Source organism: Muntiacus reevesi, chromosome 15 (assembly GCF_963930625.1).
Source record: "Muntiacus reevesi chromosome 15, mMunRee1.1, whole genome shotgun sequence".
NCBI lineage: Eukaryota > Metazoa > Chordata > Mammalia > Artiodactyla > Cervidae > Muntiacus > Muntiacus reevesi.
The window spans coordinates 4,617,297-4,641,699 of record NC_089263.1 but is presented as its reverse complement, the minus strand read 5'-3'; the positions used below and the strand labels follow the sequence as shown (position 1 = coordinate 4,641,699).

Below are 24,403 nucleotides of genomic sequence, written 5' to 3'. Positions count from 1 at the left end.
GATTCTTTACCAGCTGAACCATGAGGGAAGCTCATATGACCCAGCAATCCCACTACTGGGCATATACCCTGAGAAAACCACAATTCAAAAAGATACATATACCCCAAAGTTCACTGCAGCACTATTTACAATAGCCAGGACATGGAAGCAACCTAGATGTCCATCAAAAGATGAATGGATAAAAAAAAAAAAAAAGATGAATGGATAAAGAACTTGTGACACATATACACGATGGAATATTACTCAGCCATAAAGAGGAGTGAATTTGAGTCAGTTGTAGTGAGGTGGATGAATGTATATTTTAATATGGACTCGGAAACTAGTCCTCTAGAGAGTGGAGATCTGCCCACTAGGGCCAGAACAGTCAAATAATTAACACCAGCACTGCCCCTTCCCCAGAAGACCCCAGAAGTGAACCGAGGTAACACATGTCCAAAGGTTTTTGAAAGTAACCAGAATCTCTGGATTCTCTCCTGCTTTTTTAAGCTGTTATTCCGTGTCACTTTTTTCCAGCTGTTCCTAAGTAAAGAGCTGTCTGAGGTGTGAGGAGTGACCCTCCCCCCCACTTCCTTTCTGCCATCATTCACGTTTCCGCCTACCCTTTTCAGTGAAGGACAACCACCTGATCTTGTGAATGCTCAGTTCTGTAACTCTCTGTGTGGCCGGGCCTTCAGCCAGCTTAGAACAGCTGTCCATTTTCATCTTTATACCGAAAAAGCCGGTCAGCATGCTGTTCTGGAGGCCAAGCTGCAGCATGGTGGGAATGATTCTTTGCCACCAAGAAGCGCAGCTCGGGCCAGACTCTGACCTCATAGCGTGATAGAGAAACCGCCGTTCACACAGCCTTCCCCCAGAGCCCCGCAGCTGACCTCCATTAGCGTGCTCCGTCAGGGCCCTCTGCCGCCACCCCCGGGGGGCGCAGCCCTCTGGCCGGCGCAGTCCGGCGCAGTCCGGCGGCCCATCTGGTGGCCTTGCCGGCACTCAGACGGAGCGTCAGTCTTGCTGTGAGCGCTGCTGTCAGTCGTAGGCTCCTCTGACAGGCATCCCCTCACCTCCCGCACCCGAGACAGACGCAGACAGCGCCCTCCGGCGCTCCGCAGACGCCCCCGCCCAAGGGAGCCAGCCGTCCAGCCCACACCGCTTCCGCAGCAGGAGACAGAACCCCCCAGAGCCCACCTCGGGGCTGCTGGACCCCCTCTGTCCCTCAGACGGCTGGTCCCTGAGACGCACGGCAGAGCGGGCAGTGCTTTTCCGCAGCTGCGCCATTTCCAGACCCCCATGTGCGACGTGCTGAGGAATCAGTTCTCTCAGTGGGACTGGCTAATGCCCTGGTTGCTAAAGTGTCTCCCTGTCGCTGCCCTGTTGATCAAGTAGGTTGAGTCTGTGGAGTTCACCGTCTGGGACATCGGCGGCCCCGCCAGCATGGCTACGGTCAACCAGTGCTTCTTCACAGACAAGGCCCTATATGTGGTGGTCTGGAACCTGGCTCTGGGGGAGGAGGCCGTGGCCAACCTTCAGTTCTGGCTGCTCAACATCGAGGTGAGGGGCCCCCACCCTCCAGCCTTCAGTCCTCAGGGCGTCGCAGGGGCCCCAGCACTTCTCAGGGCTGGGTTGGGGGCACAGAAGACGGGTAGGGAGACCCAGGGTGTGCTTGGCTGCGCTGTCATGGAGGCCCCAGGATCACAGATTGCCGTGAAACGCAGCCTTCTGTCCCTTCTCCACTACACGGTTGATGGTGCCCTTGTCCTTTGCTGCTTTCTTCGGTGGAAGAGCCCACATCTTGGACCTAGGAGGGGAACAGGGCTCTCCTCCTGCAGTGGAAAGGCGATGTGGGCCAGGAGGTGGGGTGAGGTCTGAAGGAATCAGAGGTAGAGACCCCAGGGAGGAGTCGAGGATCCTCACACATCCCCGGCGTGCGGCAGGCCCTCAAGGTTTACAGAGAGGAGTACAGGCTGTGGTGGGGCGCTGGCTGAGGGTCTTGGGTGTCCAGGGTTGACACACCGCCGCCCAGGGGACTGTTTCCATCCTCAGCCCAGACTCTCTTTTGCAGGCCAAGGCCCCAAACGCCGTGGTGCTGGTGGTGGGAACACACCTGGACTTAATTGAAACCAAATTCCGAGTGGAGAGGATCGCCACTCTGCGCGCCTACGTGCTGGCCCTCTGCCGCTCGCCCTCTGGGTCCAGGGCCACTGGCTTCCCGGACATCACGTGTAAACACCTACAGTGAGTGTCCCACGGTGTCCTGTGCGCCCAGCCTCTTGGGGCCGTGGCTGCCTCACTGTCTGTCTCTCCAGAGACAGCTGCTCTGCCCACAGGGGGCTGCTCCTCTGGGGCCCCGTCCAGGGTGAAGTGTGGCAGCTTCAGCCTGGGGAAGGTGAGGCGCTGCCGAGGACCTGCAGGGAGGGGCCCAGAGACGCTGTTTGAACTTCCTGTCCGGGTCTCCCTGCTGCCAGGCTCAGCGCTGTGCGCAGCCGTGGCACCAAGAGACAGAAGCTCACACACCACCCAGGACATTGTTGATCGCTGAGCAAGAACAGCCCCCAGGCATGGCTCTGGGACTCCCGTTGGGTCCGAGTGGTCTCGAGGGCTGGGATGGGCGAGGGTGCCGTGGGGGGACCCTGACATGGGCACACTGGAAAGACTGACCGTGGAGCCCCCGCACGGCGCCCTGCACCACGTCAGGCCTCAGTAAGTTTCTGTGTCTGTCCATCGTGAGCTTTCTCAACTTGCCAGTATTTGAGATGGAATCTTTGGGGATACAGAGGCCCTGCAGTGCTGCTCAGAGAGGAGGGTGTGGTGAGTGTGCATGCTTCGTTTTTGTACCCACAGCGAACTCTCCTGTAAGAGCCTGGAAGGTCAGGAAGGGCTGCGGCAGCTCATTTTCCAGGTCACGTGCAACATGAAGGACGTGGGCAGCACCATAGGCTGCCAGCGACTTGCAGGGAGGCTGGTGGGTATCCCTTATCCCTTGGAAGTGGGGAGGCTGGTGGGTTCCCCTCATTCCCTGGAAGCAGGAGGCTGGTGGGTTCCCCTCATCCCCGGGAAGCAGGAGGCTGGTGGGTTCCCCTCACCCCCTACAAGCCAGAAGGGCCCGCTCTCTGCCTGTCAGGGCGTCTGCACCTCCCTCTTCCCCCTGCCCTGAAGCACACTACTGTGCATGCTGTGTGCCGGGCCCTGGGGCCCCTGTGTGAGCAGTTTCTAGGAGAAAGTGGGGAGACTGTGGCAGAGACAGCCCACCTGCCTGGTCCTCAGGAGGCGGGCTGGCACCCCGAGCCCCGAGGGCCCACCCTTTCCCTCCCACCCCAGATCCCCAGGAGCTACTTGAGCCTCCAGGAGGCCGTGCTGGCGGAGCAGCAGCGCCGCAGCCTGAGCGACGACGTGCAGTACCTGACGGACCGGCAGCTGGAGCAGCTGGTGGACCAGATGCCCGGCAGCGATATCCGGGACTATGAGGACCTGCAGTCTGGTGGGTGGGCTGGGTGGGTGGGCCGCGAGGGCTCAGCTGGTGCCAACAGGCACAGCTATGGGCGGGGTCCTGGGGAGGGGCACCTTGACTTTTCACTGCTCTGTGCACATCTGCAAGTGATGGCAAAGACTTCAGCTACCGATTTGGGGTTGCAAATCCATTTTAACACATAAGCAGATTTGCACGGGTGAAATGTATGAATTATGGCGGTAAGTACATTGGCCTCTTGAGAACCGGTGAGGAGGCAGCTGACTGCTGCGAAGGGTCCCGTGTGTTGGGAGCACTGTTGCTTCCTAAGAAGAATCTGTGGCCTGGCGCCCTGGGAGAAGGTCACCCGGAGCCCCTTCTGCCCTTTGTTTGACACTGCCCCCTCCTCCCCTCCCTGGGCAGCCATCAGCTTCCTCATCGAAACGGGCTCCCTGCTGCACTTCCCGGACACCAGCCACGGCCTGAGGAACCTCTACTTCCTTGACCCCATCTGGCTGTCCGAGTGTCTGCAGAGGATCTTCAACATCAAGGGCTCCCGGTCGGTGGCCAAGAACGGGGTGATCAGGGCCGAGGACCTGCGCTTGCTGCTGCTTGGCACTGGCTTCACGAAGCAGATGGAAGAGCAGTATTTCCAGTTCCTGGCCAAATTTGAGATCGCCCTGCCCGTCGCCAACGACAGGTGAGGCTGCGGACTGGGCCGAGCCGGCTGCTCCCTGCAGGAGGGAATTAGGGCGGGGGCCCCTGGTGGTCTGACAAGGCGTCCAAGGATGGGCCCTCACAGTGGCTGCCTGCCTGGGCTGGGGCAGGGTGGTCGGGCTCAGCCGCTCCCCCGATGGCTGCCCCTCCCTGTGCCTTGGGTGTCTCTGTTCAGGGGGTTCAAAGAAACCCATTTATTGGAAAAGTGTAGGAAAATGTGTAAGCATGACACTGGGCCTAAAAGTGACTTTGGGGAGTTCATGCTCTGGGCGGGGTTATTGGTTCTGTGATGAATAAAAATGGAGTACAAAAGTGTGCATGCTAACTCTACAGCCTAGTTTCAAAATGTAGGGAGGGCAGGGACTCGCGGGGCATGTGGGTTCAATCTAACGGCGCTCTGGCTTGGTTCTCAGGGCCTCCTTGCTGTAACTTCAGTTTCAGCCACTTCCTGGGTCTGATGCTGATATTGGCCGTGAGGCAGTAGCCAGGATGCCAAATCCCCAAACCCTTTTGATGCCTGTCGTAGAACACAGCACTACCTGGCCCCTTAACCCCAGAGCTCCAGGGGAACACCCTCTGGACTCTCGGGAGGCTGGCCTGGCCCCTGTGTGGCCAGCCGGACAATTCCATCAGCACAGACTGGGTCTCTTGGGAGCCAGCTGTGGGCCGTCTCTGCCTGAGCTCCCACCCAGATTTCCACTTGGTCTAATGACTATGGGAGCGGCCTCAGTGCTTCCTGCTTCACCCCCATGGGGACCAAGAGTGAGTCCTAGAAAGAGAAACCCCAAAGAGGAATTTAGAATCCACATGACCCCTCACGTCCTGGCCCAGGTGTCCTTGACTTTGGCCCCTGGTAAAGCAGCCTGTGTGTTTACAGCACTGCTAGAATTTGACAGTTTTCTGATTATTTTATCAACAGGTTAGAGGAATGAGGAAATACTCTGTAAAAGCAACTGCCTCTTTTTTTTTTTTTGCTCATATGTAAAATAGAAATAATACTATCACCTACTAGTATTATAGTCAATGTGAGGATTAAATCAGAGAGTACCTGTGAACTATGAAACATATCTCCTGCACCTTTGAGCTTCAAGGACATCAATGCTGTTATTGTTACTATCTTTGCGTTAAGTACTCATAGCCAATGGTGTCTAGTTCCATCTAAAGTCAGGAGTGTCTGAGCATTATACCTACCTCTAAGTGTAGGTATAATGGGTCCCTTGTACCCCAGAGGCAAGGAGTTTCAGTTCTTTGCACCATAAGCTTTTATATGGTCAACAAAAACAAAGGCATTTGCTGCTCCTTTTAGAGTGTGGCTTTCAATCTGCAGTCCCTGGGAAAACCTTCAGGGCGTTTCTAAACCTCCCTACACTTCTGAGTGTTTGTGCTTCTTCCAGGGGGGGACGCACTGGGTCTCAGCACTCGGGAAGGCTCCGACCCAACTGCTGAGACAGCCTTGGGACATGTCACGACTCGGCTCTGCTAGGCAAACCCCCTGCGGTGCCCAGGTCTTCATGGCTTTAGTCAGCAGGCACACGAAGAACTTCCCCCTTAGTTCCCCGAGCTCACTCCCCAGGCATCCCTGCCCTGTTAGGGCTGCTCTCAAGCCGATGCCTATGGTTTCGCCCAGGGCTCCACTCCCTTTGAGAAGGGCTTCCTTTGTCCATCAGTTTAAACCTCTCCAATTGCCGTGCTGGCTTTCAACTTGTCTGTACCTTCAAAAACATTGAACACCTGCTGTGTGTGCCGCGTGCTGGGGCATCTGGGTACAGAGCATGCCCCCTCCCTCAGGGCACACCGGCCACATACAATCAGGAAGTCCCAGGTCCCAAGCTGAGCATGATGTAGGTAGAAGAAGCAGGCTAGGTCTCACTGGGCACTGACCAGGTCCTCCTGTTTGAGGTCAGAGAGATAAAGAAGGACTTCTCAGAACTAAAAGGCATCTGCCAGAAAATGCCAGGCTGTGGAGAGGGGTACTCCAGCTGGGGTCATTGACAAGGTCCTTTGGGCCAAGACCTGTAATAGCTTAAAAAAGACCAAAACCTCACCATCTGTCCCCTTGGACCTCACCATCTATCCCCTTTGGACCTCACCATCTGTCCCCTTGGACCTCACCTGCACAGCCACTGTCCATCCTTCTCTAACCCTACAAGGCTGGTATCTTCACTCTTCTGCCATCAAGGAAGCAGAATGGCAATGGGATTGAGCCATGTGCTGAAGACACCCTGGGTACTCCACCCCCAGGCTGTCTTTGAATTTTCCTTCTACAGTGTTTTTAGAGGTTCCTTTCAGAAGTCCTAAAGACATTTTATAGGACCTCAACTGATGGAATTTTAGAGGATTAGGAGAACTGAAGGCAAGCCTTTAAGGACATACCCAAGGCTCTGCCCAAGGCCACCTTAGCTCCTCCAGGACACACAGAAGATGCTGGTTTTCAGGGAATTATTGGAGGGACCTCCCTCGTTTCAACTTTTTGCAAATGATCACAGTCATGAACAGCTCACTGACACTGTGATTCAGTGCTTTTATGAGTAAGAGTGCTCTTATAAAACATTGTTCTTTTGCACAAAGAGCCTTATTCGATATTTCTAGGTAATTGTGTTGTCTCATCTGGCCAAGAACAATAAATAGCTTCTAAGGCCAAAGATGTTTCTCTGACCCCAATATCTTGTCCTTGGAACTGTGCAGCTGTATTTGTTTTTCCTTCACCATCCGAAGTTAATTTTAAGTGACTCCCCAATCGCAGCCGGGTTTACAGAGAATCAACTGTGATTTGTTGTGTCTGTGATTATGACCACAGTTGTTTTCATGTCTTCTGTAGCCATATTCTAGTCTCTATCTTAGAGACTTCGACACTGATTCGCTATGCCTATCTTCGTTTTCTCTTGGAGTATTTATGCTCACCATATAAACTACCCCCTCTTTCTAAAAATGGTTCCAAAGGTCCTGGGGTGAAGGCATCAGGCAACCTGAGCTGTTTCAGCAGAGCCCGCCCCCGGCCAGGCGGTCTGCAGGGGTCAGAGCCCCACAGCAGAGCTCAGGCCCCGGTTCACCAGCCCCCTTTGGTGTTTCAGCTATCTCCTGCCTCATCTCCTTCCATCCAAACCCGGCCTGGACACCCACGGCATGCGGCACCCCACAGCCAACACCATTCAGAGAGTGTTTAAGATGAGCTTCGTTCCGGTTGGCTTCTGGCAGAGGTTTATAGCACGGATGCTGATCAGCTTGGCAGAGATGGACCTCCAGGTAGTTGCATTCTCTGCACAGGGCACTATTCGCTTGCAGGCCACACCTGTGGCTATGCCCTGGCGGCAGTGGGAGGGGGGAGCCTGACTGAAGACCCTTTCCTGCAGCAGAACTGCTGGCTTAGGGTCCGGAGGCTGGTACAACATGGCTGCCTCCTCTCCTGTGGGCCAAAGACCCACTTGAGTCATTCCGTGAATGCCAAGTCAGCACCTAGCTGGCTTGGACAGACTGTCCCATGAGGAGCAGTGGTTCCAGTCTTACCAACATCCACATTCCCTGGCTGTGTGGCTGTGGGCCGGGACTCAGAGTCTGCTTATCCCAGCACTGACCGTGAATATGCTGCTGCTCGGGGGTGATGCCTGGAGAACCATGGTTTTGCCGTTCAGGCTGTGACTGAAGTCCCCTGGGGAGCTCTTAATAGACACAGACCAACAAGTCAGAATCTGTGGGTGTGGCTCACAGGGATCATTTTTTAAAGCTCTCCAGGTGACTCTACTGTCTACTCAGGCTTGAGAACCACTGGCATAGAGCTTTAACTTGGTCTGGGAGGAGTAAGGCCCTAACCGAAGGAGTTCTTTTCTGTGGGTTCACCTGGGGTTGTTGGAGGAGATCTTGGCTATCAGTCAATATTCATTTCATTCAGGACAATAATACAGAAGTGGTAGTTGGCCAGAATCTGTGGCTCTCAAAGTGGGGTTCCTGGGCCAGCTGAATCAGCCTCCCTTGGGAACTTGTTAGAAGTCCAGATTCTCAGAGTGAATCTGCACTGAAAGTCACTCAGTTGTGTCCAACTCTTTGTGACCCCTTAGACTATACAGTCCATGGAATTCTCCAGGCCAGAATACTGGAGTGGGTAGCCTTTCCCTTCTCCAGGGGATCTTCCCAATCCAGGGATCAAATCCAGGTCTCCCGCATTGCAGGCAGATTCTTTACCAGCTGAGCTACAAGGGAAGCCCAAGAACACTGGAGTGGGTAGCCTTTCCCTTCTCCAGCAGATATTCCCGATCCAGGAATTGAACCAGGGTCTCCTGCATTGCAGGTGGATTTTTTACCAATTGCGCTATCCGGGAAGCCCTGAGGCCTGCTCCAAACCCGCTGCATCAGAAACACCAGCATAGAACTCAAGGCTCTGTTTCTCAGCCTTCCAGAGAATTCCAGCCTACTTTGCCTTGTGAGAACCCCTGACATAAGCCAGGATTGTTGAATATTGGACAGTAAACTCAGTATGAGTTTGCTTTTGCCGTGTTCAAGTTATAAGGCCCTTATGGAATTAAACTTCCTGCCTATTAAACAGAGATATTCTTTGATCTTCCCATTTTACTGAAGTGTTCAAAAGTAAATGCAAGAGCCTGAAAGTACCAAAACCTCTCACAGCTTGTATCAGCAGGAAGGAGGCTTGTTAGCAACCCAGTTGGGTGCACTGACCGACGGAAGGAGTGGGCGCAGGGCCGGCTCTCCCAGTGTTCCCGCTCAGTCACTCTCCCTCCTTTGAACTCTGCTTCCTGCCGTGTTCTAAGTGGGAGGTCACCCTGAGCACGGCGTCGTGTGAGGCCTGAACTCCCAAAGGGGCTCGGTGGCTGGCCGGGTGGGCGCCCTTCACAGCAGCATCCCCCAGTCAGAATTAGGAAGAGAAGCTCTGCTGGAATTTAGTCTCAGAAGTAATCAAAGGTATGCAGATTCAAGAATGGATAATATACTACTTTTCACCTATCAAATTAGCAGAGGGCTGACAGCCAACCCCGCAGTCAGGGAAGTTCTCACGTCATGGTGAGTGGACGTACAGCTTAGTCACCCAGGAAGCGATTTGTCACTGGGAATCCAGAGACTGAAGACGTCAAGCCCTTTGACCCAGTAATCCTACCGCTATAAATCTGAACTATAGCAGTCATTTGAAATCAGAGACAGCTCTGTGCTTTTTTTATGTTCACCTGGCTTATCCAGAAGAGCAAAAGACTGGAACCAATCTAAAAGTCCAAAGAATAGAATGACTCAGCCAATTACTTAATAAAATATTGAGATTTAGAAAAATGAATTTTATGAGTTTCTATTGAGACAGGAAAAGCAAAGTTTTTCAAAGTACACACAATTAGAAATTTGGAAATGCAAAGTTACAAAATATGGCCTCAGCTGTTTTATAAACATTACAGGTAGATAGGAAAAAACCTAGAATAAGATACACCAAAATTTTCATGACCTGGGTGTTAAATTGGTATTTTATTTTCTCTCATGTTTCTCTGTAATTTCCACATTTTCTAAGGTAACTTTTTGCTTATAAAATCAGGGAGGGAAAAGAAAAGCCTGTTTTCGGTGTTTTAGGGAAAATGTGTTCCCAGAGTATCCTGGAGACTCCTTCAGATGATGCAGCATTTCGTTTGGCAGCAACATGAGGGTGCGGAGGGCGGAGGGTGGGAAGACAGGCAGTGTCCTTTCTCACAGCTCTGCCCAGGACCAGCACGGAGCCCAGAATACTCAAGCAGGGTCTTTTCTCTGTCTTTCAGCTGTTTGAAAACAGGAAGAACACTAAGAGCAGGCACAGGAAAGTCACCATTTATAGTTTTACAGGAAACCAGAGAAATCGTTGCAGCACATTCAGAGTGAAAAGGAACCAGACCATCTATTGGCAGGAGGGGCTCCTGGTCACTTTTGATGGGGGCTACCTCAGGTAGGTGCATGAGGGGCTCCCCTGACTGGGCCTCCATGGTGTGCTGGAAATGGCCCCCGCACGCCTGTCCACTTGGTGTGCAGAGCCCTGTTCCCAAGGGCAGTGCATCATGGAAGCTTGCTGGAAGTAGGAAGGCCCCCTAGCAAACGTCTGAGAGGGTCCCCGTCTCCTCACGCCTCCCCCTCTCTCCTGACAGAACAGCAAAGGCCAGGGAGGGTGAGGGGACCGAGCCTGGCGGGAGGGCAGAGCTCAGGGTTGAAGCACCCAGCACCCCGGTCACTGAGGGGAGTCCTCAGGAGCCTCGCAGCTGTCCTGCGCACCCCCGCCTCGTGCAAGAGCAGGCACCCCAGGGGCAGATACTGTCCCCAGCCGTCCAGAGCATCCCTGCCTCATGCAAGAGCGGGCGCCCCAGGGACAGACACTGTCCCTAGCTGTCCAGCGCACCCGCCCTCGTCCTAAGAGAGCGCCCCGGGGGAGACACTGTCCCCAGACCATATCCCGTGATACCTAACAGTACATTTTTCTTATTCTCTCTCTTTTTATTTTGGTGGTGGGGAAGAGAGAGAGGGAGAGGAAAAGTCAGCTCAACAGGTTAATAACTGATATTTATTCAGTTTAATTTAGTATATGCAAGATTATTTCATACTTTAAGTGAGTTTTTCCAAATATTTTTCAGCTCTGTGAGAAGAGAGGGGAGAGGGGAGAGTGACTATTGTGAGGGCTTGATGTGGGATTTGGGCCACGCTTGGTGCCTAGGGCTTTCAGGTAAGGCTCCCACGTAAAGCGCACAGTCATCACTCGGTGGGCAAAAGCCCTGTGGCTCAGATCGGAAGCCCTTTCCCAGGGTCATGTCTAAGGCTCAGAGCTCAGCCTGAGGACCTCTTGTTGCAAGGTCCTCGTGTCCGCCTCCCCATTTGGGGGCAGCTGGGGGACGAGGCAGGGCCATGCACACAAGTGCAGGGACTCAGGACCTCCCCCCGGGGAGTGGTCTCCTGGGAGCTGGAGGCAGAGAGCTTACTCCAGGGCCCTTCACAGCCAATTGCAATGGACCTGTTTTGGTTTCTGGGTTGCAGTGTGGAATCCTCGGATGTGAACTGGAAAAAGAAAAAAAGTGGAGGAATAAAAATCATGTGCCAATCAGAAATAAGGGACTTCTCGGCAATGGCTTTTATCACAGACCATGTCAACTCCTTGATTGATCAGTGGTTTCCCGGTAAGAAAGCATTCTTGAACCAGGCCTTGCCTCATGGTAGTATTCCTTTACAAACTGGGCTGGGGCTCATTTGGAGAATAGAAATCCCACTGGGATTCAGCCCAAGGAAACCAGAGGATCCTAGCAGCTCTCTGGTGGAGTCCTGAGCCCTGGGGGTCCAGCTGCAGGCATAGGCGGAGGTGCCATGGGGGAGATGTGGACCTGGAGGGGAGGTACTTGGGCCCTGGCACCGCAGCCTGTAGGAAGAATGCCCCAGGTACCGCATGTGGTCTGGGAGGACCGTCGATAGGAGCCTCACATGGTCTTGTTTACATGGTGAGGACAAAGCTGCTGAAATCCAGAGGGGAGCCTGAAACTGCCCTTGCGCAGGGGTGGGAGGGAAGCCACCACAAACAGCTGCCAAGAGCCCCCATTCTCCTTCCATGCCTACCCCAAACCCCCAAGTCCCAGCAGTGATCAGCCACCCACGGAGCCCTTTCCAGCCCCTTTGATCAGCTTCTTCACTGACAGTCCACCCAAAGAAAATACTTTTTGAAGTAGAGTCATTGAGGTCCTCTGTTTGTTTTGTTACTGAACTGGAGACAAACCCACTGCGGGGTATCCCGCATGGAGGAGGCCGTTTGAGCAAAACCAGGCCACCTCTTCCCTGTGAGCGCTGCAAGGCTAGAGACCGAGAGAGCAGAGAGCAGGTCTGAGCACCCCCTCTGGCCTGCCGGTCCAGCCCTCTGGCGGCCTGAGCTGGCTACCCAGGAGAGCATCACAGCAAACAAGAGACAGGGCTGGGCATGCTCTGGACGCCAGGGTCTGGTGTCCTTTGCGTGTTGACGAGAACAGTGACCTGCAAGGAGAAAAGGCGTAGAAAGGGGCCTAAGAGAAGGTAACTTTAAGAACAGCTCCTTGCTGATTGTGGCTTGGTCATTTGCGCGTGGCGTAGCTCAGACCCGGCCTGCAGCGTCCTGCACAGGGATCCCCAAACTCTCAGCACCTTCTCGCCCAGCTAGCTTAGGGTCTGCACCCCTTGGTGACTGTCCAGTGCATCGCTGGCCCCTCCTTGCGAGTGTCTTTTAGGATTGAGGATAGTGCCCTCCAGAAAGGAACCAGACTGTGACAGTCACATTTCAGCCTCTCCTGGGGGTTCAGGCCAGGGTAGGCAGAACCCCCTCTTGCAAAAGGCTCACCCAGCCAGGGGGTGCAGGTGCTGCTCAGGGCCTGCCGGCAGCTGATTTCAGGTGAGCTGACGTCCGCCCTGTCCCCGTTTAGCCCTGACAGCCACGGAAAGTGACGGGACCCCACTGATGGAGCAGTATGTGCCCTGCCCAGTCTGCGAGGCCTCCTGGGCTCAGCACAGCAACCCCAGTGAGAGGTCAGAGGACGTGCAGTACTTCGACATGGAAGACTGCGTGCTGACAGCCATCGAGCGGGACTTCATCTCCTGCCCCAGGCACCCTGACCTCCCAGTGCCTCTCCAGGAGCTGGTCCCCGAGCTGTTCATGACCGACTTCCCGGCCAGGTAGGCCTCGATGCTGACGCGCAGACCTACTGCTTCCCCTGCAGCCCGGGTGACGTCTAGGTTCCTGGCCTAGGCTGCCTAAAGGGAGCCAGGCTGTCACTCTGTTTGTGAGGCACACAGGCCCAGCCAGCAGGCAGACCACTTGGAGGGCAAAGTCACCTTGGGGGCCCCACCCCTCTCACCCTCACATCAGCTGGCACTCTTTCTTGTTGAGCTGGCCCTCCTCTCCGACTCCTACTTTGCCGCCAGATCAAGGAATAGAAGACAAACATCCATGGATGTCCAAGAAGGAAGTGCTCCCAGACCTACCACCTCCTTTTCCTTTCTTGGCAAATGATGACTCTTTACTGCTGCTCTGGTGCTGAGCATTTAGATCACCTGAATCTGTCCCTAAAGATGAGTCTACCTATACTAATCTAAGATAAAAACTGGGGAGATAATGTTGGAGAAAAGAAAAAACACTTTGTGGTCCCATCCTATAGGAAGCCATCACAGAATCCAAGTAGTTGTGGAAACCAGAAGCCATGATTTGGTCTCCCTGGATACAATTTGACCTTCATGGTTAGCAGTGTTTTGGAGTTGTTTTTTTATTCAAAGAATTCCTGTATCTGATTTCTTTAAAGAAAATTAAACTTGGGGGTGTAAGAATATTTATATCACCATTTTTTCCAAATTATTTCCCTGACCCAAGAAAATGGATGTAGAGTAGTCTGATACTGCAGAATTGTGACTCCAAAACAGGCTTCTGGATGAGTCTATTAAACTAAGAAATCACTTCCTACAGTGGAGAAATTTCCCCCATGGTTCTTTTTCCTATTCCCCAGTTACCTCATTGGTGGAAATGAAAATTAAATACTACTCTTCTGTGAAATAACTTCCCTTTATTCCTAAATCTTTAACATAAGGGTCATCACTTCCTGGAGACCACATACAGAGTTTTATATACATATGAATCACATTTCATGATGGGATGCCCAATTAAGCAGCCCCAAATGTTAGCATTTTCATTTATTTGCTGAACCTTTTTTATATTTTATGCCCCTACTGAATCTGGGCTCTGGAATCTACTGTATGGAATCTAGAAAGCCAGGTTGGTTGTTCCTGTTGGTTTGGATCTAATTACAAGCTGTAGCATGGTTCTTAAACCAAAGTACTTGGTTGGGAGTTGAAAAACCCAAGAATCTGCACAGGGTTCACAGTCCAGCAGAGACTCTCTGGAAACTTTGGCTGATGTCCCACCAGGACCTCACAGCATCTTACACACCAGCTGGGCATTTGGGCAGATGCAGGCAGGGAGAGTCTGGCTCCGCAGAGACCTGTCCTGTGTCCCTATTCAGGAGTCCTGACGGAAGGCCCTGAGGGGTCTCCAGTATTCCCCCTGATCCCCATCTCAGGAGGCTCCCAAGGACCGCACTTCCTGAGCAGGTGGTTTTGGGATGGGCATTTGGAGAACAGCCCAGTTCCTCTTCAGCTGCATCACCAAGGTCCACCACGGGTACAGTTGCATCTGCCTGGAGTGTGATGTGGTTGGGCTGTGCAGAGACTCAGCTGTGGCACAGTCTGTTCCTGGAAGGCGTGGGCAGGACTGCGTGGTGATGGGGGGCAGAAGGGGTCGGTCTGTTTGGTCAGGAGAGCTCCGGTGGAGGCACCTGGCAGAGGAAGCTAAGGAGAAAGAACTGGGGACCTCTGCAGGCCTGGGGGGACCCTGAGATAGGAGGACATTGGGGTGCTTGCCCGCCACCCTCCCTTCCTCCTTCCCCCCATCTGCCTTCCCTCCCTCCCAGGAGTGAACTGCAGTACTTCCAACAGAAGTCTTCTTTTGACCTAGGATTATAACATACAAACAGGTGGGAAGGTCTAAAATCCCTGCCTTTGGGTGAAATCCTAGCTATCAGTTGTCGGGACACTAGCCACACTGACCAGAAGCTCTACATGGCCATTTGTATAATTACCAGCTTAATAATAAGAAATGAGACAACTAACCTAGCAATAAATAAATGCAATTTCCAATAGATACTAACTCTTAAAGCATAGAGTCTTCTGGATGAAAATGTCCACAGGAATTCCTTGTCTGTGTGCAACACCTTTGGAAGCTCCATCCTATACCAGTCAGCATTCCTGCCTCTGAGACCATTCCTGTTATGAATCCACTTTCCAGAGGAGACCAAGGCTTGTTGAAGCTAAGTGACCTACCCAGAGCTGGGATTTATCCCAGATCTGTCTGACCCCCCCACCAGGTGGCTTTGAACCCTGACTTTGCTCAGTGGGAACTGTTAGCCAAGCAACATTCTCACACCCGCCCAGGCCAGGACCCACCTCTAGCTTCAGTGAGCATCTCTGGGGAAACACGGGGCAGGAGGGAGGTCTGTTCAGACCCCCTGGCACACACACGGTGTTCCTGGCAGGCTCTTCTTGGAGAACAGCAAGCTGGAGCACAGCGAGGATGAGAGCGCCGTCCTGGGCCAAGGTGGGAGTGGCACCGTCATCTACCGGGCCAGGTACCAAGGCCAGCCTGTGGCTGTGAAGCGATTCCAGATCAAGAAATTCAAGAACTTTGCAAATGCCCCTGCAGGTAAACAGGGCCCTGGGTTGTTTCTTTTCAGACATGTCTTCCCTTGGTCCAAACCTGTACCACCTTAGATGCCCGAGGCCACACAGGCAGTGGAGGAGGGGGGTGATGCCAGTGTGGGCCCCAGGGGTGGTCCTGCTTTGTGCCTGGTGAGACGTGGGCCAGGACTGAGGATCAGGCTGAGCAATTGCTTTCGGCCTAGAAATTGCTTTCGGCCTAGAAATTGCTTTCGGAGGTGACTTTCTTGTCTGACATGAGCCCCGAAGAGCGTGGGCCGTCCTTACAATTTCCATCTGTTGCATGCCCAGCACAGTGCCCACATGCTGGGCACACAGACCTCAAGTGGACCCCTTACCCTGGGGCCCCTCCCCCACGCAGTTACTAAGGGAAGGATGGTGGGCACTCCAGATATGTGGATTGGGGAGCCATCATGGGTAGCTTCTCCCTCACCCCCTCCCCTCCTGCCCTTGCCCACTCATCGTAGCAGCTCAGAGGTGCTCCAGAGCCACCTGCCACCACCTCGTGCCCACCGAAGGCGAGCCCGTGGAGGCCTTCTACCTTCCAGCCTCTGGGTGTTGCATTTCTCATTGCCCCTGGCTTAGCATGGTTATTGTCATGATCACAGAAGGAATTTACACTCCTGGTAGAAAAATTAGAATCGTGGAACAATATGAAGAAACTGATTAGAAAGGAAGAGACAAACTGTAGGCATTGGACGAGAATGGAAACCTAAGAGACTAGTAACACGCGTCAGAGCCAGTAAGAGTGTGATAAAGCTGCTAGATGTGAGCTCAACATCAAATTTGGCAACAATGACCCATTAGACTATGCCTTCCGTGGCGGCTATTAAGCTACAAAGTACTGAGAAATAAATAGCTATCATTCAATTTAGTTCTCATCTAAATTCCAGCAGTGTGTGTGTGTGAGAGAGACAGAGAGAGAAATCTGACTGACTCTAAAATTCATGTCGGAACTTCCCTGGTGTTCCAGTGGTTAAGACTTTGTGTTTCCACTGTAGAGGGCAGGGGTTTGCTCCCTAGCCAGGGAACTAAGATCCTGTGTGCCGTTCAGCAGGGCCAAATAAATAAATTAAAATTGAAAGAAAAAGAAAATGCATGTGAAATGACAAACACCCAAGAGCAGCCAGGTAAACTCCACGATGGAAGACAAAGAGGAGAGGCTTGCCCGGCAAACATCCTGACTTACCATGCTCCAGGCATAGGGCAGGGTACTCCTGGGCACGGCTGGGCCTGTCGGGAACAGAGAGAGCCTGCATGTACGCGAGAGGCTGGCACACGACAGAGGCAACATCGGGAGTCAAGAGAAAGGCTGGCTGTTCACTAAACTGGGGCAGAGACTTCGGCCATAGTCAAAAATACATGATTAATGGTTTAAAGGCCCAATGTGAAAAACAACTTTTACACTTAAAAACAAATTTGTCTGGCATACACATCCATCTGGCACAACTGACCCATTTTAACTGCCAAGATTTTCTTTCTGCTGTTTTAACTTCCATGTCCAGTGATTCCTGATGTTAAAATCGGAACAGGGGAGGGACAGATCGGGACCCAAGAGGACAAGCAGGACCGGTGGATACTGCTCAGTGGCCTCAGGGTGACCCCTCAGGGGGACTCAGGCAAACGCCTTCCATGGGGGCTGCGTTGCGAGGGCACTGGCAAAATGTTTCAGCACAGCCCACCATCGCCCCAGACGCTCCTTCTTTGGCCTGAGATGACCTGTCACAGGCCCGTGGCCACCCTGTGGTTTTCCTTCTGGCCGACAGGAGGGCAGTAGTCCGCTCTGCCTTCCACGGTCCTGGCCCCTGGCAGGGGTAAGGTGGGCAGCAGTGACCACGCCCCCAGCATCCTTGCAGATGAGCGGAGGGAGCTAGGTTATTTGCCAGGCTCTGGGTGACACTCAGGGCTGCAGGTTTGGAATGAGATGTGGCTGAGAGCCTTAGGCGGTGAACAGCAGGCTAGGGCATGGGCAGAGAGTGGGTGATGAGGGTGGGGGTGTGCGGCCCTTCATCAGAGGGTCTGGAACACTGAGTGTAGCACCTGATAAGAATAGCGCCCGAGGAGGGGGCTTGATACCAGCCCGGATGCCTCAGGAGTGCCCCCATTTGGCGCCCAATTCTGGGTGACAATACTGCAGCCCCCGGAGATGCAAGTCCTAGCCCCGGCCAGCCCCAGGAGTCCCCGAGAGGTGGCTCCGAGCCTGGCGGGGCCCCCACCCTAGGCAGCGCTGACGGCCGAGCTCTCCCCGCAGATACCATGCTGAGGCACCTGCGGGCCACCGACGCCATGAGGAACTTCTCGGAGTTCCGGCAGGAGGCCAGCATGCTGCACGCCCTGCAGCACCCCTGCATCGTGTCCCTCATCGGCATCAGCGTCCACCCGCTCTGCTTCGCGCTGGAGCTCGCCCCGCTGGGCAGCCTCAACACCGTGCTGTCCGAGAATGCCAGAGGTATGCACTGCACCTAGAATCTTCCATGGAGGGCTGCCTGGGGCCCAGCCCGGTCCAGCCCCTGGGAGGCCTGTGGGCCCATGGCAGGCAGCACAGGGCCCAGGGAGCCAGCCAGGGCCGGACACAGCTGCCGGAGTCTCGTGCACCACGCCCAGTGGAAACAGGAGAGCTTCTCCAGGCCTAAGTGCCGGGCAGTGGTGTTGTCACAGCTGGAGGAGCTCTCTGTTTAGAGCCAGACAGAACTGTGTTCTGAGTGCAGGTTCTCTGCCATAATCTGGCAAGTTGCTTCATTTACTCATCCTTAAAAGGAAGTAATAGCCCCCCTTGGAGGGGAGCGAGACCATCAAAAGAGGTAGCCCCAAGCGGCAGAGCCTGGGAAGTCAGCGGCCGCTCAAGTCTCTCTCTGCCCACAGGGCACCGTGTCCATCCACCATGGGTAAACATCTGAGGCCCTGCAGTCAGTTTTATCCTACATTGTTTTCTTAGCAAAACTTTAGAACACTTACCCTAAGAAATGGGTAACTAAATGCCAAAGAGTTGACAGAGGGAGAGAGATAGCTGTCTTTTAACTCAGGAAGAATAAATGCAATTAAAATTAATTATTTATCCCTCAACGGAGGAGATTTTTTTTTAATGGAGTTCTTATACCTGCAACTCACTCCTTGACATTATAGCAATCTTGGCCTGAGGTGAACTCTAGGAATTTTGAATCCTGGCTTTTTTTAGTGAAAACACCAACCACTGCAGGCATGAGATACCGTGAATGAAGCACTCACAACAAGCATTTCTAACCTAAATCATCTTAAGAAAGTCGTCCTGTGTCTCTTCTGGCACCCAGCCTGGAGAACAATGAGAATGCATCCATAGAATATAAAATATTGGGGAAGACAGAGGTAAGAAAAGAAGGGTTGTTATGATAATAGTTTGATATTTTTTCTTTGCCAAGATTCCTCCTTTATGCCCCTGGGACACATGCTCACCCAAAAAATAGCCTACCAGATAGCCTCTGGCCTGGCCTACCTGCACAAGAAAAACATCATCTTCTGCGACCTAAAGTCCGACAACATCCTGGTCTGGTCTCTGGACATCAAGGAGCACATCAACATCAAGCTGTCCGACTACGGCATCTCCCGGCAATCGTTCCACGAGGGCGCCCTCGGTGTGGAGGGCACTCCCGGCTACCAGGCCCCGGAGATCCGGCCTCGCATCGTGTATGACGAGAAGGTACAGGCCAGCCCACGGCAGTCCCCTGACCCAGGATGGCCTGGTCCTGGGGCACCTGCAGCTCTGGGCTCTACACGCCTTCAGGCACACATCTCTCCTCTCCCATGCTCGACCGGGAGGCCCTGGAATGAACCAGAAGGGCACAGAGGCCTGTGTCCACCTAGAAACATCAAGGGTGACTTCTCCTTAGCTGCAGAACAGTGACCAAACCCCAGAATTCTCAAACCTCAGTTCAGAAACATAGTAGAGGCTGTGCACAGTGGACAAAAAGTCTAACACGGAGACATGCCCAGATATGGGTCCCAGTTCTGCCAGTCAGATATGCAAAAGGGGGACAGAGGACCAGCCTCACAGTGGCTTGTGAGGGACAGACAGATAAGGATGCTAAAGGCTCCTGGTCAAATCAAAAGGCAGCGTCACTAAAGCCAAGAGGAGACAGTGATTCAGGCAGGTCCAGCACGGCCTCCTAGACGGCCGCATGGCCAGCCTTGACTGGGACGAGGCCTTCTTCCCTGAGGACTGTTTGGTAGGTGCAGGTAAAGGACAACTTCAAACTCTCTTGCAGTGCTCACCTTGCATCTAGGGCTGGCCCTGGCTAATTAGTCATCCAGCAGTGAAACTCCTCTTGTCTATAATTTCTCATTATTTGGTGACCTGCAGATGAGTCATTGACTGGTGGCTTCACGAATGACCCAAGCATGTTAACTCAGCACCATGGCTATTAACCAAGATAGAAAAGGCAAATCAGAGTGACAAAAATAAGCTTCTGAGTAACAGGCGGCAAAGCACCACATAACTAAATTTATAACAGAACCTTCACGTTGAAAATGCTCAGGTCTATCTAGCGATTCTCCTGCTATAAGGTTATTTCTTGACCTTTATGAAGACCTATGTCACTCCCTCTTTTAGGGGATTTTTCATAGCGTTTAAATGAATCAAGATGTTGTGATCTGGGAGACTTTCCCTTTTTTGTGATTTGCATGTACTCCTACTATCAAGCATGTTAAACCAAGGGTTTGCATTTTCCTGCCTTGTTTTGATAAAGGGAAAGTACCTTGGCATCCTTCAAACCCTTATTCAGTGCTTGACGCCAGGTTTTCATTATGTGTTTAGTAGATGGATGGAAGGAAGTTTGGGAAGATGGATGGGTAAATGGGCAGGACAGTCAAAGGGCTGCATATATGGATACATTGGACCGACAGACAGATAAATGTGCAGAAGAGCAAGTGATCATGTGTGTGGGTAGATAGATGGATGCATAGAAAGGTGGGATGGAGGAAGGAAGGGAAAAAAGGACTGGAAGATAGATGGATTAGGGGACAGAATCACAGAAGGTCAGATGGTTGGTGGAATGCCTGGACAGGTGGGGAGAGGTGGATGGACTGGTGAATTGATGATTGCCTTCCTTTGGGCAGAACCCACATTTTCCTTCTCTAACATGTCACCCCACTCCCTCTCTCTCAGGGCCAGCTTGCAAGATCTGCTGGGCCCGGGCAGGGTGTCTGATTTGGCTTACCTCTCTGCCCAGGTAGACATGTTCTCCTATGGGATGGTGCTCTACGAGTTGCTGTCAGGACAGCGGCCCGCGCTGGGCCAGCACCAGCTTCAGATCGCCAAGAAACTGTCCAAGGGCATCCGCCCAGTTCTGGGTCAGCCAGAGGAAGTGCAGTTCCATCGACTACAGGCACTAATGATGGAGTGCTGGGATACGAAGCCCGAGAAGGTACCTGGGGTCCCAGAGCCTGGGGCCTTGCAGCTCCTGCAGCTGGTGGGGGCGGTGGGTCTCCAGAGCACACCTGTGTGGTTGCCTGTCCACTCTTCACTGAGGGTCTAAAACAAGTAGGTCCTTCTCTGTTCATCTCTTACAAAGAGATATGCATTAGTCTGACACACCAAGTTCATTTTCTTTGTGTGAGTGTCACTCTCAGGAAAAACAAAGTCTCTTTTCCTCCCCAACTTTTATGTTAAGCAAACCAACCCCTTTATAGCAGTATAGCCCCCAGGCAAGAGCAGTGCAAATGTACATATCTCTTTTTAAAGGAATGGGGAGAAAGTTTGCTCATGAGAAGCAGGAGTCATATTATCATATTGAAGCTAGTTGATTTTGGAAGAGATCAATGGTTTCAGGGTTAAAACGCATTTATCAAATGAGACTTGGTTATTGAGAGTAAATGAGGTCTGAGAAAAATTCTTTCTATGACTGTGTGTCCCTGGACACAGGAGTTGGAATATCAGAGCTTATGCTAACCTGACCACCTGGTTTTGAGTTGCCATGGACAACGATGACCCAGATGCTTGGAAGGGTTTATTTCTGGTATCTGAAGTTGGTTTGGCTTCTTGTTTTGGTTGGGTCCTGAGTGAGCAGATTCTGCTTCTTCCTGGTTTAAGATCTTTAGTTTTGAGGACAGAGTGGGCACCCATTTGGTTGTAAGTGACCCTCACTCATGACCCTGTGGGCCTCTCTCCCTCAGCGACCACTGGCCCTGGCGGTGGTGAGCCAGATGAAGGACCCGACCTTTGCGACCTTCATGTACCAACTGCCCTGCGGGAAGCAGACGTCCTTCTTCTCATCCCAGGGCCAGGAGTACATGGTGGTGTTCTGGGAAGGCAAGGAGGAGTCCAGGTAACATCCCAGGCTTGCCATAACCTGCTGCTGTCAGACTGGGGGGCAGCGGTGGGTGGGGAGCAGTCATGGATGATCATGGCGAGAGATGTGTAGTAAATGGCGAGTTGAAATCCTGATGGAGTCTGCTTAAAAGAGAAAGCAGTCCACATGCATTCAGAGGAGCACATGTGGGTTTGTGAATAAGAGAAGCAGAGAAAATATGGTGTCTGCCTGGGACATGAGGGGCAGGGGTCAAGGGAGGGTTATGTTTTAAGGTGGGCGTTACTTGCAGCTCGATGGCAGAGAAAGTAAATGATGCTGGGGGTCAGGAAGAGAGGCATGTGCTAGTGGAGGTGCTGAGTAGAGAGGAGGGAAGGGGCCCCCGGTCAAGCAGAAAGGGTGCCCCAATATAAAGATTCATGCTGCCGCCCACCCAACTTCCAGGGGCATCTCTTCTTAGTGATGGGGCAGGAAGGACAAGGGTCTGGGGGAGAGGATTTCATATTCATTCAAGGAGAAGGACAGTGAAGCCAGGGATTTGGAAAGATAGCATCAGAGACTGCAGAAAAGCACATCCCATGTGAGATGCTTCAGTCCTGGACTCTCCCACCTAGCTAGTGTGACATCTTCAGAAGCAGGAGAGCCTTTCATGGCATGAATAGTTTGCTAGGAAGCCTAGTGCAAATATGTGCAGGTGTGCAAATCTGGTAAGGCTTAGATGAAGCAAAGCTTAAGATGCAATGAAATAAATGAGAAGGACTTTGCCATTTTACTTAGGTCACTGTTCGTAAGGTTTTCATCAGATTTTATGCCACTGTGACGGAGCATTCTGACATAAGACGTGCTCTGAGAAACCATGCCCTAAAAAAAAGAAAAGTATATATGTAAACAGTGTATACATAAATATCCATATCCATGTTAAAAGTACATATATATGTGTGTGTGTGTATATACACACAGTCAGTAATTATAATGGTGGTGGTAGTGTTGCTATTTTAAGGCATTGCTTATAACTATAGGGTAAAGTTAGTGAGTAATTATATTGATGCCATGCATTGCAAATTGTGATAGTTATCATGTAAAATATAAAAAATAGGTTAAATAAAACTTCTGTAGTTCTGAATTTAAATTGGATAGATTTGTATTTTAAGAATAATGAACTCATATTTCCTCACTCTGCCCACTGAAAAGGCCTAGAAACAGTGACTGACCAAATGCCAGTGAGACCCCCAGGGATGCAGATGGTCCTCTCTAAGGGCCAGGAGAACCACAGCTTACTGGAGAAGTGATTGACTCCAGATTTGGGGGAGGAAGTAGGCCTGAAACATAGGACACTCTGAAAACAAGGATGCCATCAGAGACGGTGAGGACAGATTAGACTCAGGAACCAACCTGAAGAGGTTCCCAAGGGTCAAAGATAGGGCAACAAGCCTCAGCAAGAATAAATATCTGCAATAAATTGAGACACATCAAATTGTTTAAATTCACAAGTTTCTAATGCTACTTAATAAAAATAGTAATTAAAAAGATTTTTACTTTTAAAAACTCCTCATTTATCATCATTGGAGGCTCCTAGGGAACAAACTTAATATTTTGAAAACTAGTCTCTCTGGAAAGAATCAAGGTTTTAGTCTGCCTTTTCTATTCGAGCTGTGCCCCAGGGTAGCTAGCAAAAGAGATGATAGGAGGAAGTTTTTCTTTTTACGGTATATGAAGTTAATAAATGGAGAAGAAATACTAGAATTAGAATGGCAGTATTTTGTAATCCCTATTGAAATGACGGACTTTGGCAATGATCAGTAACAATCACAGAGGGAGCGAGATCCCGACATTGTGTGCCTCCCAAGAGAAGCACGCACCTGAATGAGGGTGTATTCTAGCCCAAGAAATCAGATGAAATCTAATCAAGACTCAAGATGGGCTGCAGGAATTCCACAGGGCTCCACCCGTGTCTTCAGCACGTGACCTGCTCAGAGAGAACGAGAAAGGGAAGGGAAGCCTATCAAAAGACTTGGAGACATAAAAATCAGGGGAAATGTGGTCAAGTAAACTGTGAAAGCGACGATGAGAGAATTAGGGAAGACGGAACACTGGCCATTCATGACATTAAGGAATTAGCATCTCTTTTTAGGTGTGGTCATGCACTGTGGTTAGGTTTCAATTTTTTTTTCTAATAATTTTTTAGAGATAAATACAGATAAAAGTTAGATAAAAAGATAATTCTGGGGACTTGCCTCGTAAGAATCTGGGGAGAGAAAAAAAATGGATGGGGGCAGAGATGAACTGACATGGCCATAGAGTGATAGTTACTGAAGCTGGGTGATGAGTGCATGGGCTATGATATGCACTCTGCAAAAGAAGAAAGATGGGAGGAGTTGAGAGGGAGGGATTGGGCCCTCTGGTTTGAATAACAGCACATAGCAGGAGACATAAAAGACACAGGTTCGATCCCTGAGTCTGGAAGATCCCATGGAGAAGAAAATGCCAACCCTCTCCAGTATTATTGCCTGGGAAGTCCCATGGACAGAGGAGACTGGCAGGCTATAGTCCGGAGGGTCACAAAGAGTCAGACACAACTAAAGTGACTTAGCACACACTTAGTTTTCAAACTCCTTCGTGGGCACAGACAGCATCCTGATGTCACAAATGCTTTTGGGGAATGTCACACTCTCAGAAGACCAGGAAATGCAGGCATACTGTCTATTGTGAAAATAAAACCCTCTTATGTTAAAGGATATAAAGGTATACATAAAATGAAATG

At 51.7% G+C, this 24,403-nt stretch overlaps 1 protein-coding gene across 2 annotated transcripts in view; it reads left to right on the top strand.

The window, feature by feature from the left end:
• Positions 1 to 24,403, top strand: part of LRRK1 (leucine rich repeat kinase 1) — a 132,208-nt gene that overhangs the window by 97,260 nt on the left and 10,545 nt on the right. For both annotated transcript variants that reach the window (XM_065906482.1, XM_065906483.1), the window contains 14 exons: positions 1,375 to 1,539; positions 2,051 to 2,223; positions 2,830 to 2,950; positions 3,307 to 3,466; positions 3,857 to 4,133; positions 7,222 to 7,393; positions 9,892 to 10,055; positions 11,129 to 11,268; positions 12,529 to 12,778; positions 15,184 to 15,350; positions 17,616 to 17,813; positions 18,760 to 19,037; positions 20,566 to 20,760; positions 21,509 to 21,660. In XM_065906482.1, the coding sequence (XP_065762554.1) occupies positions 1,375 to 1,539; positions 2,051 to 2,223; positions 2,830 to 2,950; positions 3,307 to 3,466; positions 3,857 to 4,133; positions 7,222 to 7,393; positions 9,892 to 10,055; positions 11,129 to 11,268; positions 12,529 to 12,778; positions 15,184 to 15,350; positions 17,616 to 17,813; positions 18,760 to 19,037; positions 20,566 to 20,760; positions 21,509 to 21,660 (2,612 nt within the window). The remainder of the gene's footprint in view (positions 1 to 1,374; positions 1,540 to 2,050; positions 2,224 to 2,829; positions 2,951 to 3,306; positions 3,467 to 3,856; positions 4,134 to 7,221; positions 7,394 to 9,891; positions 10,056 to 11,128; positions 11,269 to 12,528; positions 12,779 to 15,183; positions 15,351 to 17,615; positions 17,814 to 18,759; positions 19,038 to 20,565; positions 20,761 to 21,508; positions 21,661 to 24,403) is intronic.